General features: G+C 33.7%; 1 protein-coding gene across 2 annotated transcripts in view; it reads right to left on the bottom strand.

Annotated features, from left to right (window-relative positions):
- LOC140040873 (uncharacterized) overlaps nt 1-20,748 on the bottom strand; it is a 53,122-nt gene that overhangs the window by 18,462 nt on the left and 13,912 nt on the right. For both annotated transcript variants that reach the window (XM_072087123.1, XM_072087124.1), the window contains exons 2-5: nt 20,129-20,319; nt 11,631-11,758; nt 10,171-10,289; nt 3,108-3,150 (exon numbers count right to left, since the gene is read on the bottom strand). In XM_072087123.1, the coding sequence (XP_071943224.1) occupies nt 3,108-3,150; nt 10,171-10,289; nt 11,631-11,758; nt 20,129-20,276 (438 nt within the window). In that variant the 5' untranslated portion in view covers nt 20,277-20,319. The remainder of the gene's footprint in view (nt 1-3,107; nt 3,151-10,170; nt 10,290-11,630; nt 11,759-20,128; nt 20,320-20,748) is intronic.

Raw genomic sequence — 20,748 nt, 5'->3', positions numbered from 1 at the left:
ATGTCAATACAGCAGTTAAGACGATGACATGTACAGTATGTATGTAAAGGATTCTTGTTTTGGGACCAGTCTATATATTCAATAAATAAGAAAACTTGTGGTAGATTTGAACCTAGAATTATGGTTTATAAGTAAAAAATTTCAATACAGCAGTTAAAACGAAAAATTATTTCCTCGTAGATGAGAGACATGTACACAAAATGCGAATTTGGATTAGAATCAATTCTGAACCAGGAAATAAAGGAAACAATACTAGTATGATAATCGACACAGAAGTCAAGTTTAAAATTAAAACAAAGAGGCCTTTTGTAATGTAATCCTACTACTATGGGCACTTTCTATCTAAAATGAAAGAACGGATTTAATACCATATTTTTACAATAGTCTCACAATATTAAAGAAAAACAAACCTTTTAAAACATAGAACTGATCTTTAACAGGTTTATAAACTTAAAAAGTTTGCAAGAAGAAATGAAAAACCAGACCTCTGTGGGACCTGCGGTTTCTATTTGTGTGAAATTTAATTTTAGATTTGTGTTTATCTGTGTTTTGTTCTCTGTGCAGCTATTGAGTCTAATAGTCATTCACTTTGCGCAGAATGTTCTACGGAAATCAACAGCTATAATAGAAAACAAAATATTAATACAACAATTATAATTTAAAATACAAAAGCTTTAATAATATCATATTTCAAATAGATAATTTCTTGGAAATACTTAATTTTATTTGATTAAAATTATTAACGATATTCGATGGAATGGCAATAATAAGGAGATTACCATAGTCTGGCTACTGCCTACAAAGTAGACTCATTCATAATACTTGTCTCTCTCATAACACATATTTAATGTCAATAACCTAATCACATTATAAGTTCATAGTTCATATGCTTTTGGAGGAAAAACATCTGCATGATACAAACAGCAAGTCGTTGACATCTCAGCTGATAGTTGTAACAGTCAAACTGTTTGCAATGAATTACAGCACAAAGCTACAATAAAACTCTAAAATAAATATAAATAAGAGGTGATCAATAGCTAGTAACCCAGTCTTAACTGGGGCATTGTAAACAATCAAATAATGTAATCATAAACACTGTAAGACGACAGCATTCAAGGCAGTAACCAGTGTCGTAACGTCTATAAACACTCACTCGTTAAACCCAGGGGCCCCAGAGTTTGAGGCCCCTTAGGAGTGCTAAACCAGGGGCCTTTCAACCTGTGTTAAGCCACTGGCAGCTAATAGAGCTAAACAAAAATACGGGTTGCACATGAGGAAATAAAGATACCCTGAGTTTTCTTGAGTCTGAGCTATGTTAAATATAGTCTGGGTGGAAGGCTTTAAACTAATCTTTAGGCTAGCTGGGTGGAGACTTTGAAGGTAGTATAGTGCCCATCTCTGCCCAGCACAATTCACATCCATGATGTCCTTTGTGCCTCGCCCTTTCGATGGTATTATACAGACACTATACATTTACACTATTACTGTAGTATAAAGGACAGTCTGTTAAAGGGGACATTTTTCTGTGAAACAAACAAGGAACAATATGTTTAGCAGGTTAATTCCTAGTCAGAGAAGGATAAAGGAGGAAACTTGTTCTTGCACCAGAACCATGGAGCGAGCGAGTCTCGAACCCTTGCCGATGTTATGGCTACATAATTATGGTTCCACTGTCTTAACCGCTAGGCATTGGTTGATCAATGATTGTTCTACCACCAAAACCATGGAGCAAGCTAGTCTCGAACCCTTGCCGTTGTTATGGCTACGTAATTATGGTTCCACCGCCTTAACAGCTCAGCTCAGTGGTTGATCAATGTGGCTCTCCAGCATTTGCGATCATCACATATATACATGGTAGACTGTTTGTACCATCAATAAAGTTGAAGCATCAAATGGCTAAAAAAAACATGCTTTTATAGCACCAGGTAACCATGATAAATAGAATTGCACTTAAAGTATATTACAAAGGATCATAGACAGATAAATTTATTACGACCCAAATCCATAACTAGGCCAGTTCACAGACATACTGTAGTACATATCGATAATAAATAGTGATAATGGTTTAGGATACATAACTATAAACTCCTATATATGTTAGCACTGTTGTATAAAGGAACTAACCCATTGTACTTCATTTTGGTACCAGACGACACAATTGGGAATTTTTCAAAGAATATCCCATTAAGGGACCATTATAATGTGCTTATTATTATTATTACTTCATAAAATTACACATCATAAAAGCATACATTACCCTAGTTGACTACCTAAGCGGATTTAATACCGTTCAATGGTATCAGCTTACAAAATGTACAATTTTTTTTAATTCCAAAGGGATTAATGAAATGAGATTTACCATTATTATTAAGTAACCTCAAAATTGTTATATCCTTAATAGTATAGAATATGGCGGAAAGTTCACTAATCACTTAAGCTTGGTTCCCACTAGGACGCAACGGCAATGCAATCGAGTTGACCAATGACAAGCGACAGTCGAATAAATCCATCGCTTGTGATTGGTCAAATCCCTTATGGTGCGTTACATTGTTGTGTTGCGTCTCTAGTGGGAACCAAGCATTATCCTACAGTTACTGGCAAATGATGCACGGTAGATAAATTTTGTATAAACATACACATTGACATAATCTAAGTCTCATAGTATAATGCCATGATAAGCTGAAAAACTGGTACTCGTCTGATCACCGAAGTTAATGCATGTTAATTTAGTCTGACAGTATTCTAAAAAGAGTAGAGGATCATCTCACAGTGTTCTGGTAGATACTGCACTGCTGGCTGGCATGAATTTGTAGAGAGCCTAATCCGAATTTCCTCAGGTTTCAGTCAAGCTTGAGGGCAATAATAAGTACTACCTCTATCTTTAACTCCCCGAAGTCTTTCTCAACCGAAAAAATATTAAATTAAACCATAGTTTAGAACTAAATTTAGTCCTCCATGATTAAACTAAACTATTTTGTAAATCTCATGAAAAAATATATGCCAACTGTGTTGGCTCGCTGGTTCATGCGTTTGCAAGGCTCGCAATAATCTCGTAACCGCATATTAAAAGATGAACATTTATTATCTCCGTCAGGATTCGTACTTACCTTTTTATACCCAGAAGAGGTAGCCTTGGAAAAACTGTGGATGCTGAAAATAAAATAAAAAAATAAAGTGTACTTTAAAATTGATATCACAATACATAAAACTTGTAGTATACAAAAGTTAATACAATAGCACATTTTCATGTTATACCTTTTTAAATCCATTTTCTAAAACATTCATAATCATTTTTAAAACAACATTTTTTTTATGAAGTTTTGTATTTATTTTTAGTATTTATATTTCTCTTAAAGTTTGACACAAAAGTTTAAAAACAAAAAAAGATGAATTTTTGTTTGATTATGATGAAAATTTCAATATCAAAATGTTTTTATTTAATTAATAATTTACACAATCATTTTATTTGTGGAAAAACACAAAATAAAATGATTTAGCTCTTAGTATGAGTATCTGATGATACTGTGGTGTTAATTTATTTGTTTACAATGAATTGGTAAAAGCATTTCATGGGAAATAATTCATGTTTCCTTAGTAATTGGAAATGTCATTACATGTAATATGTGTTTACATCAACGATAAATGTGCTGTAATGAGTATTACGAATGTTTTGTCTGCAGCATAGGTCAGATGTAATCTACATGTACTAAAATATAAAGTACTTTGGAGAGTTGTTTGACAGCAATATGCGGCACAGATAATCCACTATGAAAATAGTAGAGCGCAACATTTCAATGGTATGGATTTCGTGACACGATGTGAACACAATGCATCATTGAATTTCGACATGATGTAAATCAAATGCATCAGGTTAGCGATTTGCCACGATCATTTAAAAAATCATAGTTTGAAATCTTTGATTATGTTTAGAAAGAACAAAATTAACACGGTTAAATAAAAAATGTGTATCTCTGGTTTACTAAAAGGCCTGTTTCGATTCGAACATTTTGGTAGTTTGTTTACTAAAGTAGCCAAAAGTTCGCTTACTAATACACGGCAAGTACTGTACTAAAACTCATGCATGCCCACTGGCTAGTGGTAATACTAATAAAAGTATGAACAAAATTAATAATTTGTAAACTTAAAAATTAATTACTAGAATCATTGTTGTGCTACTGCAGTATTACACATTACCATCATAATTGCTGGATTGTGATTTTTGGAAAGACGAAGGTCAAAAACCTATTAACGTCTAGTGAGAGGTCAAATTACATGCATCAATAAGTTTATCAGTTTAGTCTATAAGGTAAGTATACAATTTAGAAGATTGGTAACGGATGTTAAATTGCCGTGGCAACAATCCCCTATCGGATGACGTGAGTAAATTGAACAAACACCGATAAATCTATTTCTTGCTCGACTGAGCACGCTCTACTTGAGAAAGAAATTAAATTTTTTTCTATGTATATTTTTTCATTGGTATTTCTAAATCCACAATATGTAGTAAATGGTAATTCACAGATTTGTTCTGAAAATGAAATAAATCAAATCCAATCAAATTCTGTTGCACATTATAGTACAATCAAGACGCAATAAGAGGAGTTGTGGCTTAGTGGTTATGATGCTTGGCTACCCACTCTAAGGGTGCTGGGTTGAAGTCCCATCACATGTCAGGATTTTTTCTAATGACAAAATTACAACTCAAACCCACTATGTTTGTCTTGTGAACCTCTGAGGGTCCCTAATGATCAGCAATTGCTGGATAGATCCACCCTCATTAAGAAAAAATCAAGAACTAGTTGCTTGTACTCTACAAACTTGAGGGTATTTAAATAAGACATCCTATTCTGGTCCTTTTTTTTAAAAGGGGGGGGGGGGAGGGGAGGGGTGTCTCCTGAGTAGGGGTTGGCTGTAGTGTTAAAATATACATTGCACCTCATTCACTTCACAAGAAAGTGTACCCCTAATTATATGGAGGTGTCCTGTAAATAGGAATATCCCAAGGTAGAAGTTCTAGACTGTGCTCTGAATAAGGGTTGTTCTTGTAGTGTTTATACCATTTATTGCATCTCGTTCACTTCACAAGAAAGTGTTTCCATATTAATAATAGAGGTATCGTCTGAAAAGGAATATCCCAAGGTAGAAGTTCTACTGTGCTCTGAATAAGGGTTGTAGTGTTATAACATTGCGTCTCGTTCACTTCACAAGAAAGTGTCCTTCTAATATAGAAAAGGAATATTGCAAGGAAGAAATTCTACTGTGCTCTGAATAGGGGTTGGCTGTAGTTAGTTAAAACATACAGTATATTGCACCAATAGGGGTATCCATTTAATGAGGGGTGTCCCCTTGATAGAGGGGTTCCCTTAATAGGGGCATCTCCTGAATAGGTGTGTCATCTTTGATGAGGGGTGTTCCCTTGATAGAGGGGTTCCCTTAATAGGGGAATCTCCTGAATAGGTGTATCATCTTTAATGAGGGGTGTCCCCTTGATAGAGGGGTTCCCTTAATAGGGGCATCTCCTGAATAGGTGTATCATCTTTAATGAGGGGTGTCCCCTTGATAGAGGGGTTCCCTTAATAGAAGCATCTCCTGAATAGGTGTGTCATCTTTAATGAGGGGTGTCCCCTTGATAGAGGGGTTCCCTTAATAGGGGCATCTCCTGAATAGGTGTGTCATCTTTAATGAGGGGTTCCCTTTAATAGGGGCATCTCCTGAATAGGTGTGTCATCTTTAATGAGGGGTGTCCCCTTGATAGAGGGGTTCCCTTAATAGGGGCATCTCCTGAATAGGTGTGTCATCTTTAATGAGGGGTGTCCCCTTGATAGAGGGGTTCCCTTTAATAGGGGCATCTCCTGAATAGGGGTTTTACTGTATATGTACTTGACAATTTTGTAATTATTGTTATTAATTACATTTTTTCTAATGATGATGAAATACCACTACCTGCTACTGTACAATCAAATATACTGCAATGATTATCATGGCAAATTTGTTCCAAATGACAATCTTCATTGACCTTGAAATACTATAGGTTAAACAGGAGTCAGTGACAAATGAATTCACCATAATGTTCTATGATTATGATACTGTATTATGTTATTAACTGAATTACCTTAAATCAATTTCATGGTTATTATGTATTCTAAAAACACAGGTGATGCAGATACTTTAATAAAAAAAGGAGGGGGGCGGGGGAGAGATGGGAGAAGGCTGTTTAAGGAAGTTGGAAAAGGAACCATTATTTATATTTAGAATGGAATTGTCAGACAAGATAAAGAAAAAAAGTATTGAACCCTAGACATTGGGATTGGAAGGCAGGAACGTTTAATAGCTCCACTAGTCTATGTAAAGAAAAAAGAAAAAGAATGCTAAGCTAATAAAAACATATTTAAAAATGTATTATCCTTAAAAACATGAAAAATAAAGATTAATAGAATCAGACTTTGAATAGGCCATTTTGCAGTTTTAATAAATTTATTCACTTCAGGGAAAACATTTTTAATGCATATTCAACAAAAAAATTTATTTTATAGGGGGACAATATAAACCTCCTCATCAAATTTTGAACCCACATAAACTATTTATTCATCGAAATTTCAGTCACAGTCGTCAAGCATTCCGAGGCGTGTAATAAAATAGCAACTGAATATTTGAACCATCATTCTCGCAGCTAATACTAAAACCCTCAACAAAAATAATTTCAAATCCCTGCATCATATTAAACTAAACAGTTCTGTTTTATTTGGACTTAATTCATGATCGTTTAAAATTTCATGAACGATTTACACAGCCAAGAAACAGAAGTAAATGATAGATTTGGACAAATATCGTAAGTAAGACGAAGCTCCGTTTGAGTAAATAAACCACAGGAGTAATCATTGAAATTAGCCATTAGTAGTGGCACTAATGAGGATGTTTATAGACGCATGCATTTATTTATACTAGGAATACTTTAGAAAATCAATGTAGACGAGTAGTAGATTATGTTATATGCCAGGAATCATAAAGGAAGAGCAATAACCTATGATGAAGTAACTAGTAGTAGATTTACAAGACAAGCAAACAATATACAATTGATCACGACAAACGGCAAGAATAAGGAACAGGATATTTAGTGCATATACAAGAACAACAATTACAGTAATGTGAATTATAAACAAAGTACAGTATTAAACGAACCAGGCTTAGCAATGTACTTTCACTGTACATTTATTATTAATGTTCGACAGTGCATAAATATTCTCGACACAGAGCTTTAGGTTATAAATATAGCAAGCAATTTGTATCAGCAAGTCTATCCTTTCATAATCACTTCAAAGCAAAAAATAATACTAGGCAACAATATGCAGTATTACTAAACTAAAGCTCTGCCTACATTATCAAAAGTGTGTTCCCACCTACACATAGTACTGATATGACATCATCATGTCCATGTATGGGCACTTATTTTTGTGATAGTGTAAACAGAGCTTTAGGCTCGGATGTCATTTTGTGTGTGTGTGATGAAATAATATATTTTATAATAATAAAAAGTCTTATTAAGACTAGATAAGCAGAAATTCAACCAAGGCAATCGGTAGGCCTACTTTTCACCAGTGTTCACACTTGGGTTAATATTCATGAGGTAAAGCTCTCTATACTATCAAACATGCCACAACAAAATGTTATGTGCCCATGGACATGATGATGTCATATCACTACCATATTTGGCCAGTATCATTGTTTTTTTGTCAAACTAGTTTGATAATGATAGTGTAGACAGAGCTTTAGTTTACTATTCAACAGCTTTGGACTTTACTGTAGCTAGATTCAATAGTTTTACAGAGCAGGCAGAACAAATTGACCGAGGCTAAAGGACAATAATCTATATTAAAAGCAATCATACAGAAATTTCTATTAAAGATGTATTGTCCCCCAAAAACATGAAAAATAAATAAGATTAATAAAATAAGACTTTAAATAGGCCATTTTGCAGTTTTAATAAAGTTTATTTACTTCTGTTAAAAAAAAAATATATAATTTACTTTAAAAAGACAAAAAAAAATTGTTTAAACTAAAAACCATTGTCTGACGAACTTGTTTTATAAATTATTAATTTAAACAACATAATTTGTAATTGCCATGTTTATAACCAAAAGGAAATTGCTCAGTTTAAATTTGATCTTTTAATAAACCAGAACATTAGCCTTCTACGTTTTTTTTCTTTCGTTCTTGTTCTTTAATCAATACCAATTGGATATGTTTCTCTCTACACTGTGATTCACCATCCTTATTCACTCACCAACTTGAAATGTTTATCAGCTAGCCAGGTTGAAAACATTCATATCATGTAGCATATCAGCATGTGTAGAAAGATCATAGTTTATACATTCAAATAGTTCTACGAAACGTCCATAATTACTATGGAAATTCGGTCCGATTAGGGACATATGGAAATGGAGATACTGCACATACAAACACAAAATTATGATTTGGCCTTAATTATTATGAAAAACCCCATGAAAAAGACAATAATATGAAAAAAATCCTCGACCCATACTGAGGAAAGGCCTGGTTCCGGGGTACGCGTCAACACATAGTTAGGGCCTTTCGTTTTCATGACACACCAATCAAACAACACTGTCAAATTAGACATTCAATCTGCGCAAGCTCAGAAACATGTGCAGAATGACTATTTGATGTCATGCATAAAAAACTGAAATATAAAAACACACTGAAATTTCCTCAAGAATTTTTTTTTATCAAGACTATTAAAATTATTTATAGCAAGTTGATAACTCTGTAAATATATCCATTTTTTTTTTTATTAAAGCAATATATTCACATTTTATTTATCACAATTTATTTCATTTGAAACCAACACATTTTAAATTGAACTAACTTATCATCACCATCAGAAGACATCCTAAATATAGATTATAGGCACGGTCAACTGAACTCATAGAAAATACTAATTTACATATCCAGGCGACCATGCAAATAGCCTCACTCTATCTAAGACTTGGCGCATACTGTACATAATTATTAGTGATGATACTATCAGTAATAAAGTATCAACAGTTTTAAAGATTTAAAGACTGAGATTGAAAAAAAGTCAAAATTTATAATTAGTATCCCTTTAGCATGTATTTGATCTTTATTGATTAATTTGAATGTATTAAGTTGGATTTTTAATATTCACTATTTGTATAGTGTGACAGTCATGTCACTTCAAGGTCAATATATCAAACTTAATGTAATGTCGATGTTATGTAATATTGATCTGTTAATATCGAGCATTCATATCATTTATTTTTGTGTGTAACATTTGCATTGACTCTCCATGTTAGATGTATGATTATGAATATTTGTCGTGTTTCTGTATCACGGTACGGACGGTACTTTTGGTCAGTTCTGACCAATTACTTAGCTTACGGACGCAAAGCTACTCCACCGAGTATAGTTATACATCCCGCTGCCTCTTTGAACTCAAATCTAACCCCTAGCCATCAGCTTAATCTAAGCACTTTAGAGGTTTAAATGCTATAGGCTAGTTATTTGGAGGTTGTAAGTTTGAGTCCAACTTGAGAATTACTTATTTTTGTTCTCAATATATTTAGTATTCAAGTACTATTAATTATGTCAGTGTATGGCAAACATCTGATCAATTACTTAATTCTCTGACGCAAAGCTACTCCATAGTACATAGTTATACAATTATCATCCTGTATGTGACCTATGAACGTACTGTGTATTGTCAATATTCATATGTTATATTAAATTATCTTTTGTGTATAATATTCATATTATATATTGTGTAGAAATTGGATTGAATATTTTATGCACAATTATGCCTATAGAGCAATCATAAAATAGTATAGCAATTATATGCTATTTCTTTTGTATAATAATACAGAAACACTAATTTGAATATTACTTTAATCAAATACGCATACAAATCATTCCCATTTAATAGGCTAGAGCATTTGCGTAATGGTTAGCAATCATACTAGCAAAATATGTGAGGGAAGAGTAGTGACTGAGCTTGTGCCCCAGAGACTTGAACTGAGGTAAAAGAGCAATTAGAAGACTACAGTAGCACTGAGGATTTGGGAGTTAAGTGATTAATTCTAAAGTATTGAGGCTATTTGCGCAACCGGTCAGAAGTGGCATTGATTGGATATTACTTACCTTGTCTTTGGGTCCAGGATCAGGTTAAGAGCTGATAATACGTGTGGATTTAGATCTTGCTTACTTAGACAACAAACAGCAAGCTCTATGACTTGTTCAAGACGAGCTAATAGATTCACCTGAAGAAAAAAAACAACAAACACCTCATAGAATATACAGTAGATACTGTACAGACAATCTCTATTGCTGATAGCAGTGGCTTAACAGCTGAGGCTAGGCGCTCACTGGATAAAATCCAGAGCTTAAGGGGCCCAAGAGCTTGCCCAAAGCTTAAGGAGCCCATAGCTTAAGGAGCCTAGACCTTAAGGAGCCTAGAGCTTAAGGGGACCAGAGCTAAGGGGGCCAAGAGCTTAAGAGGCCCAAGAGCTTGCCCAAAGCTTAAGGAGCCCATAGCTTAAGGAGCCTAGAGCTTAAGGGGACCAGAGCTAAGGGGACCAAGAGCTTAAGAGGCCCAGAGTTAAAGGGGCCCAGAGTTTAAGGGGCCCAGAGTTTAAGGGGCCCCAGAGCTTAAGGAACTCAGCGCATAAAGGGGCCCAGAGCTTAAGGGGCCTCAGAGCCAAAGGAGCCCCCAAGCATGAGCAGGCACAATGCAACTACCAATCAAAAGGTCCACCTAGGAGTGCTAAACCAGAGGCCTTAGCCCCCTATGTTACGCCACTGGTTCAAAGATTCATCTGGAAAAAAAATATAAACAGCAATATGAAATACATATTTTAGCTTTTATTGAAAGTTATATGGTCTAATGGGAGAGTGTAATCCATGTTACTAAAAAGTCTTGGTTCGGACACCTTTTTGTCTTATTGTTGCTTTTATTCCAGACTTATAATAGTACAGTACGTTTAGGCTTCAAACAATACCAGACAAAGCAAATAATTTTTGTACATAACTTTTGACATTAAAAGTCACTTTTATCGTCATGTTTTACAAGTAACTCTATAACTATTATTATTGGGGGTTTTTTTTGTGTAAAATTTATCACCTAGTCTGTATGCCAAAAATGTTTTCTAAAAAATTACACAAATTCAAGAGGTTAATATGATTAAACCTACGATGCTATTCCTTTCACACCTGTGAGTGAGGGTGAAATGTGATACAGTACATTTCTGATTTATTATTCTAGCAGTTAATAATCTTCAAAAATCCCAACTTGGAAAAATGAAATATTTTAAGGGGGTTGTAGAGATTGTGACTTTTATTAAGTGTGGAAAAAATGGATCCGTCCAAACATAGAAATGGCCCTACAGTATTAGAAATATCAATGCCATGTGCAGTGTTGCAGGGCCTAAAAATGTCAAATTGACTGAAATTAGTCCTAACTTTGCACTATAATTTGCAAAATTTAGGAGGGGTTCAATCTGCCTACGGTAAATACAAATGGTCACAATACAATCAAAGGCAATGTAAAAGGACATTTGAGATGTGCTTATTTTTTCCCTCAAATTTGTCGTTTTCGTTCTTACCTCTATTTCTGTCAAATCTGTTGATAGTGTTTTCTCTTCTTTCTTGTCTTCCAATTCATTGTTGATCCTTCCTATTGCATCACATAGACTGTATTTTAAAAAGCTATCTAAGCAAGCACCTTCCCAACCTATAATTCAAACAAAAAATAACAAATTGATAACAAGTTTTCCTTGAATTAAAATAGATCTTCAATCTGTTAAAACCTCTGGAGGAAAAATTGTCAATGCAGGTTTAATCAGGTACAGGTCAAAATTGACTGTGGCCCAGAATAGAATGTGAAAAAGGTTCTGACACACCTCAGCTTATAGTCTAAAACTGAACCTGGTATTAAATTGTCAAGTGGTCCAGTGGTAGAAAGTGGCATGGCACCTCAAACCACAACCATACTCAGGCGAAGGTACAAGCCACTCCTTGGCCATGATTGATAGTTCTAACTTCTACTAGTCAGTAGTAAATTAAAGACTGGAGGTCCACGTCCAGTGTACATACACTGTATAGCTTGGTTGAACTAGGAGTTGTACAGTAAAGTAAGTTGTAAAATATTTTATATATTTATTTTTTTAACTCCCTGAAAAAACCTAGCAAATCTTTAGGAGACGGTAGCTAGGATGGTTACCCCGATGTTCTGGACGATTTTATACTCTGAGTGTCATGCACACTGACAGACAAAGAACTCCACAAGTTAATTTTGTTATTTAAACCTAAAAATGTACCCCACCATGTCTCAGTACAACGAAAGAGGATAACTGTAATCAAATTAAAGTATTCCTTCAATATTAAAAACCAAGTTATAAATTGGTTTTTTAGAAGCATGTTAATTCTATTTTGGTGTTAAAGTGTTTATCAAATCAGGCTACTTGAAAAAAATATCAGTATCTTGAAAAGGGTTATTTTCAAAGAAGCAACCATAATGCAATCAGGGAATTGTTTACTATTGCTTTCTATCGCCCTCCATTAAGACTAATCAGATCTTTCATTTAATAATTTCAAAGTGACAATACTGTTTGCTAAACCAGTGTAAAAACACGTTCAAGAGGATAATTTAATAACAGCATTGATATTATCTGCTTTGTTGATATAACTTCTGACACATAAACCTAATGAAATTCAATATCAAAACTAAAACAATAACTCAAAGGCATTTTCAACTATCAATATCTAAATTGTCAATAATATTAATTACTTTTTTGAATGTAATGAAGTAATATAGACAGCATCTCTGAACTCAAGACAATATAATAATTTCTAATGCTGGTCTTCACTTTTAATGACCTTCTTGAGTATATTATAACACTGCACTAGTACTCATTTGACTATAAACCTTTATTAATAAATTAATATGATGAAGTTTTATTGCTATTATTGAAATTAATAATTATAAATATATACAATGTTAGTGTAAAGTTTTCTACGTCGTCGTCGTCAAAGCAAACTCTGATCAGAGAGTGGCTTCTCTAACAGTATTCTGAAACCATCTCCTGACTTCTGTCATCCTACTTGCTTGGTTAAGAGGCAAACACATCTGTTATAATCTTCTCCCATTGGCATCTTGGTCTTCCTCTTCTTCTCTTTCCTGGAATATAAGCCTCCAACACTCTCTTCTCCATTCCATCTTGCCGCTTAATGTGACCAAAGTAGCAATAGATAGTGTGTTTGGGAACGCTTTTCCACAGTACTGTAGTTTTTTATTTAAATGAAAATATGATTAATACCATGTTTAAAAAACTCCAATCCATTCCATTTCCAGTCATTTACTTTTTTCTATCAGTCTTCAATCAGAGCAATTTTTATTTGTAACACAATCATTTTTCCATGTCAATTACTCACAGTAATGCACTATATTTATGTACAGTATCTGCACCAGGATGGCAAGAACAAAACCAAAAACAGACTATTATCAGTAATATCTAGGTTTTATTAAGCTAATAAAAATAAACAAGTACTTAAATACATACTCATGAAAATGATATTCAAGTGGTGAACAAACTGCTATAGCTCAATCATGTTATGCACACATTAGAACGGTAGGTAATCAGTCAAATTCTGATGGCCAATCCAAAACATTTCTATCACATAATATATGCGCGATTGTACCACCGGCTTTAGGGTCACTACTATATTATAACCTTTACTGACCGATGTTTGAACTGAATACAAAATAATATGCATAACTATACAAATCAGGGAAAAAATGATGAAAAGGAAAGGCAAAGAAACTGAAAGGAAAAACAATGGAAGGTATACTGTAGCTGTGAATTTGTTTTGTTTTGCCATGCATCACACAATAAAGTCAATATTTAGTACTGGCTAGCTATCAGTATCGAAGCTTGAGTATATTTAACAGCATTTACTAAATTTTGTAATCTCTTAGGTCAGGACGTGCTGGAGGTCATTAATGTCAGCATATGACTCCAAAGACTAGTGCATCTACCTAGCTGGAGAGCTTTTCTGTATAATAATTCTTTATGTTTAACCAGTAATAGATTTTAAATTGTTGTCAACAAATCTTCATCTGGCTAGATGTTAGTTAGTGGCTGCTAGGAGCCAGCTGTAGAGCAGCGCACCCTATTTAGTAAACTAAAAAGACCCATGCATCTACAGTATCTACAGTAGCTCGAGAGCTTTTGCTGTGGTAGCTCTAAAGTTATATTTCAGTTAGCAAAATTATATCTGGATCAGAGTCTTTTATTCTTAACTTAAATTCATCTCTCTTGTTTAGAATTGAGTCGCAGTTAGTATACATGAACGTAATGTTACTAATTCTTGTGGTACTTGAAACATTTAAACTTAAATTTTTCTGTAGTTTTAAATTTCTTCTACTCGGCTCTGTCAGTGGTCCGAAAACTATGTTGAACTATTTTATAGTTTCTAATTACGAGGTTTTCTTCTCCACTATCTAATCTCTCTTTAAGTTCCATTTTAAGTGCCTTATACTTCTCTCTCTCAGTTTATAGAATTCTGAATGTCAATTTTCGACAGCTAGATCTCTTAGGTCAGGTGGTCACTGTTAACTTATGACTGCAAAGAGTGCATCTACCTAAAGTAGCTGGAGAGCTTTTGCTATGGCAGCTCCAAAGAATTATGAACCAATACAACTTTAATTTGACAGCTAGGTCAGGTAGTCAATGTCTGCTTATTACTCCGAAGACTACCTACAGTAGCTGGAGAGCTTTGCTGTGGCAGCTATAACGTTGTGAAATTCCCTACAAATTTCAATTTGACCATGTGCCAACTAAATCTTTTATAGGTCAGGACCAGTGGTCAATTTCAGCTTACAGTATACTGTAACTCCAAAGACACAGTGGGACGTCTACCTATAGCCAGAAAGCTTTTGCTGTGGCAGCTCCTTTGCAGTGGCAGTTCCAACATGCAACTCCTTACCAATTTAAAGTTGACAGTGCACCACTAACTCCTTTAAGACCCAGATAAAGAAGTTCCATTTCCAACAAGCCTAACAATTTTGCCCTTTCCCGTTTTACCTCAATTTATGCACAGCACAAGCCTGCCTATAGTATGCACCATAGAAATTCCGCTATTAATTTACTTTATTTAACATTACAAAGGCTTTAGTGAAAACTCCTTCAGAGCTTCACATTTTTCTTGGTATAAAATAAAAGCTGTTTACACTATCAAACTTTATGTGACAGCAAAATGTGATGGGCCCAAATATGGTAGTTGATATGACATCATCATGTCCATATATGGGCACATCACATTTTTTGTCAAACATTTGATAGTATAGATAGAGCTTATACTATGGTTTCAGTTAATAAATATTACAAGTATTCCTTAAAAACAACCTCCATAATAATATGTGATATACATTTTATTTATGTGTCACTACTACTGTATACAGCTTTTAGGGTTGCAACCAATACCCGTCTACAACTATAATTTGTTTATTATTTCAATCATGCTTTAGGCCTATATTGTAATCAACTATTTATTATTTTTTAATTAAAGACACTCTACTAACAATTTAAATAATAACCATTCTTAGTTTAGTATAGCAGAAAAATAAAAACATGGCTACAACATATAAATGTATAAAAACCTTGTTTATAAAACAATCGTAAACCGTTTCTATCGTAAATTTCTTAGAATATCCAATAAAGGTTTCAGTTTTCTATACTATTTCTGAGCAGGTTAAATGTCAGAACACAACATTTAAAATGATTTGACGTAGTTGTAAAGCCGGCCCACACATAATGTCAAAGGTCATCTGATTATAATTCAACACCTATACTTTTGAGTAGCATCAGTTTAAATTAACCAATCTACTTCAATTACATAAAGTAAGTAAATCTAATGTTTAGAGTATCATCTTCTTCAGTAAAGAATGGGCAAAGTAGGCTAGTATGTCTGTGTTACTGTATATTAAAGTTGTTGCTATACAGTATCTGCAGTTACTGTACTACAATATAAAAATACTGTACGTTCCTTCACGACACAGTTCATGTTCACACGTACTGTTCATTTGATTGGTTAAAATCACATATCACAGATCGAAAACCAACCGGTAGTGTGTGCCGTCCAACTGTATAACTGTTTGACAGTTAAAGCCGCAGCTAAAATTGGAGCACTACTTACCCTCCTCCCACCCCCTACTTAGCCCTTGAATAAAGAGAAAAGCAACGGAATAATGTAATAAAAGTTTTGTATTGAATTTGTGTTCATTGAATATTGATTTGAATATTCATTTGTCTATTTATAACTTGCCGCCTCAGTCATGTTAAATAGAACACCTAATCCTTCAACTTTATCTACATATTCTCCCTGTTCAATACAGTACTGCCATGTCCAATCCATCAGTAGCAATCTTTCACACATTTCAATTACTGTAGTGTAAAGCATTGAAATGTTTTGTACGGTGCGTTTAATTCACACACGTCGACAGCAATTTACTTTAATTATTATCAATCAAGCTTTTATAATATTAACCACTTGTTCAACTTCCAAATTTAGATGTTGTTAGTTACTGTACCTAGTTTTGTACTCGCATTTGAACTCTAGATTGAAGTCAGAACTTTGTGTCTTGGGGTCTGTTTTTGATGCATAGCACCAAATAAACCGTTAATTTTTATATTGACTGCATTTCTGCTCAATTTTTTCTACAAAATTACAGTTTAAATCTGTGGGTGGTCGTTGACAAAAAATCGTCAGAATCATCGAAAAATGCAATTGGTCCTGGCGGTTAATTCAAACGCAGTATAGTTGACTAAAGATCATCAGTCAAACAAGTAACCGTTTTTGTGTTGCAGCAACAACCGGTTAAATAACGGGTGTTTTTAACCGTTATTTTTGCACTACCATTTAACCAGTTACTACAAAAGTTGCCTAGCAACAACCGGTTAAATAACGGGTGTTTTTAACCGTTATTTTTGCACTACCATTTAACCAGTTACTAAAAATTGTTTTGATTCTGCTTCCAAGAAATTCACACCGTTTTTAACCAGTTATTTTTATGCAGCAGAAACAGGACCTTGGGTATTGTATTTGACAGACAGGAGTCTTAGAAACATAAACCATGCAAAGGAATAATTGCTATGGTATGTTAAGTCCAACAGAGAACCAAGAATTAAATAAGAGGAATTTAAGCAAACAGTTTTATCAACACTGCTGTTCCACTTTTCACAACATGACATTTAATTGTATTCAGAACTGCTACTACGTACAGTATCCACACTTGATTATTGATGGACTACTCTATCTATACGTTTTACTATGCACGTAGTGTATTTCAACAAGTTTTTTTTTATACTGTAGGCTCGCAAACTGCATAAACTGATGATACAGTTTATACATTTCAGATCCTGTGTTTGAGTGACTTTCTGTACATGTGGATGGTCCTTTGTTGGTAAACTAAATGCTCTAAAACTGCATGATGAATCAAAAAAGTGTGATTACTAAAAGGCTCTAAGACCATATGATTATGATGGAATAAAATGATACTTTACAACATACATATTCAGATCCAGTCTATGAGTGACTTTACATGTGACTTGCTTGTTTTATACTATTATTTAAAGGCTCTAAAACTGTAAATGAAAAGTTATACTTTATACACATAACATTAAGATCTTACAGAATACGATGCGAGTGATATACTGTAGGACCATAGTTTAGGAAAAAAACACATTTATTTTATTAAAGTCTCTAAAACGTGATGGATTGAATTGATATGATACCAGTACTTTATACACATACTCAGAGTTTAAAGATACACAATGAAAACGTTATATAATCAAAATTCATTACATAAAGTTCTTGTCTTATTTCTTAGTTTCCATTTTAAAAATCATATGTTTCAGATTATTATTTCCACCCACACTACTACGGTATTCATCATAAATGAATATTACTGAGTTACTCCAATGTACGTCAAAGGAAGAAGCCCATTTGCTTTTTATTGAAAGATGAAATTAATGCATATTTTCAAGAAATCAGAAAAGTGACGTCAACTATCCAACGCTATTGGTTTACGCAAGTACTTATATTCTTATATAGTTTAAAGCGGATTTAAGATAAAGTCCATAAAAATTAATAAATTTTGATGATAGAAATTTGGCACCTCTGTATAAATTATTCAATAATAACGTTGTACAGTACGATCAGATGGGTTGATCCATGAGAAACAACAGGATGACAGAGATACTGTAATTATGAGTAGAATCAAGTCCACAGTGCCATGAGATCGTTGCCGAATGGTGCTTAAAAATTGACATTTTTATAATATCATTTAGAAAAGGTACAGTAGGGAATGGTACGGACCATAATTTGTCGTCAGTACAGTAGTTGCTGAATATAACCGATTTTAACTATTGTACGAGGCATAAGCTTAATAATAAAGAAGAAAAACATCTTCTTTAAAGATAAATATAAAGAATAAACCTGTTTAAAACCAGAGGAATAATCAATAGAACAATTAGTACAACAATAGCAACAGTATAAAGTGTATTGAAAACTCAAAATATTCAAGTATTGTTGAAGGCTATCCCCATTGTACACAAATCAGCCTATTGATTTCAAAGATCCAATTGTTGATTCACACACAAATTTGTAAAAATATACTGACTACTGTGAAGCCATACACAATGGAACCTTTATATTTAAAGATATTGCTCCCCTGAAGAAAATGTTTTGTTTTGTTTTATTGTACAGTACTGCAGACCATTTTAATGTCACTTAAAGTTCACTTTGACCAAAAAATGACTGGTCTGTTTTGGGGAGATCTCTACAGTTAGCTCTGCGGATTTTTTTTATCTGAGCAGTTACTATAGATCTTTCAGTAAGCCAGTTGAATACGCCTTTATGCATTATGTTTTCGTCACTAATCAGCATTAAACTTCAAAATCACATAAAAACATTCCGGGTTCATTAAACACTCCAGTAGGTTATCACACTCGAGGGAACCACTGTAAAATACACAATGTGGGTAGTTGCTGGAAACGAAAGTCTATTTTAATGTGTTTAAAGATTCTTTGAAAATCCCATTCAATATCACAGTGCTTCAGAGTGTCATTTAGAGTTCATTAACTTGGACGAGTTGACATTCATGGAACTAATGAATTAATTTTGATCATTACAACATGCAGGGGTATGTTTCCATGGCAAATTATTGTACTGCAGTTTTTAGTACATTTTTTACTGCAATAAATATATGATTTTAGTTTGTTGATTGAATGCAGACATTTATGATGCAGGCACTGCAATATGAATGGATCAAATTATAATTGGATTAAACAGTTTATTTAGAGTAAACAAAATGTAGTTACTGCACTAACTGCAGTAGAAAAATTCTGACATGGTTTTTTACAGTACATAATGCATGGTTCCCACAAGAGACACAACAAGGGAACATAAGGAATTTGGCCGAATCACAAGCGATGAATTATACAACCTGTCGCTTGTCATTGGTCAACTCGCTTGTATTACGTCTATTGTACGTCCTTGCATTGCGTCCTAGTGGGAACCAAGCTTAATGCAAAAATCAATATCAGTGTATGCTGGTGGAGACAACTAGAAGCCATTTTCTTGTTTTGTGCCAGTCAGTAATGTACAAAGCACTAAAGCATGGAATTTGTACAAAAAAAGTCCTTCACACTTTAATGTTTAATTATAAACCGAATTGTTTCTCTAAAGACAAACAAAAATATATTTTCACTTTAATAGCATATTGGATACAGTACTGTTCATAAACCTATATTACAAAAATTTATTTTTAAAAACAAACAAAAATATAGTTTCATTTTAATAGTATATTGGATATTGCGGAAGTAATAAGATACGGAGAATATACAGTATAATTTAGGATATTTTAACAGTAGTTGAATTGCTACAGTATAACAAGTTGCTGACAATAAATCTTAAGCTCTGTCAATACTATCAAACTTTATGTGACAAAAAAATTATGATGTCATATCACTACCATATTTGGGCACATCACACTTTGTCAAATTAGTTTGATAGTGTAGACAGAGCAATGTAAAAAACTTACCATCTTTCCAATGAACAAGACAGTTTTGTAAAAGAAAAGCGAAATTGCCTCTTGGATCAAGAAGACTAGTTAGGCACTGGTCGGTGCTGTCTTTAGATAACTCCAGAATTAAAGAATTTAACTGTTCTTCTTGGTACTTTTCTGACATGATGTGCGGACGATGACTAAAACATTACATGGAAGGCACAGGTCTACAAAAGAGAAGAAATAAAAAGAATTAATCTCTAACCAAGGCCCTGTTTCTATTTAAAAAATCCTCTTAAAAACGTCTTTGAAACAGTTTTACAATACAGGATCGTGCTGACGCTAAAAATTGTTCCACAAAACCCTTTTTTAAAAACCGGCATCAAAGTTTATGTGACAAAAAAAAGTGATGTGCCCATACATGATGATGTCATATCACTACATATTTAGGCATATCACTACCATATTTGGGCACATCACACTTTTTTTGTCCAACTAGTTTGATAGGGTAGACTGAGCTTTAGTATATTACATCACTCTATTTGGATTCAGACAGTAGCAAACCAATCAATGGCATAACATTAAAATAGCAATAATTTCCTTGTCCATCACATGTCAAGTATCAAATCCGGGTTTAAACATAATTCACAAATCAT

This window comes from Antedon mediterranea, chromosome 2, assembly GCF_964355755.1.
Source record: "Antedon mediterranea chromosome 2, ecAntMedi1.1, whole genome shotgun sequence".
In the NCBI taxonomy this organism is placed as follows: domain Eukaryota; kingdom Metazoa; phylum Echinodermata; class Crinoidea; order Comatulida; family Antedonidae; genus Antedon; species Antedon mediterranea.
The sequence above is the reverse complement of the archived record's forward strand: the minus strand, read 5'-3'. Positions and strand labels throughout refer to the sequence as shown.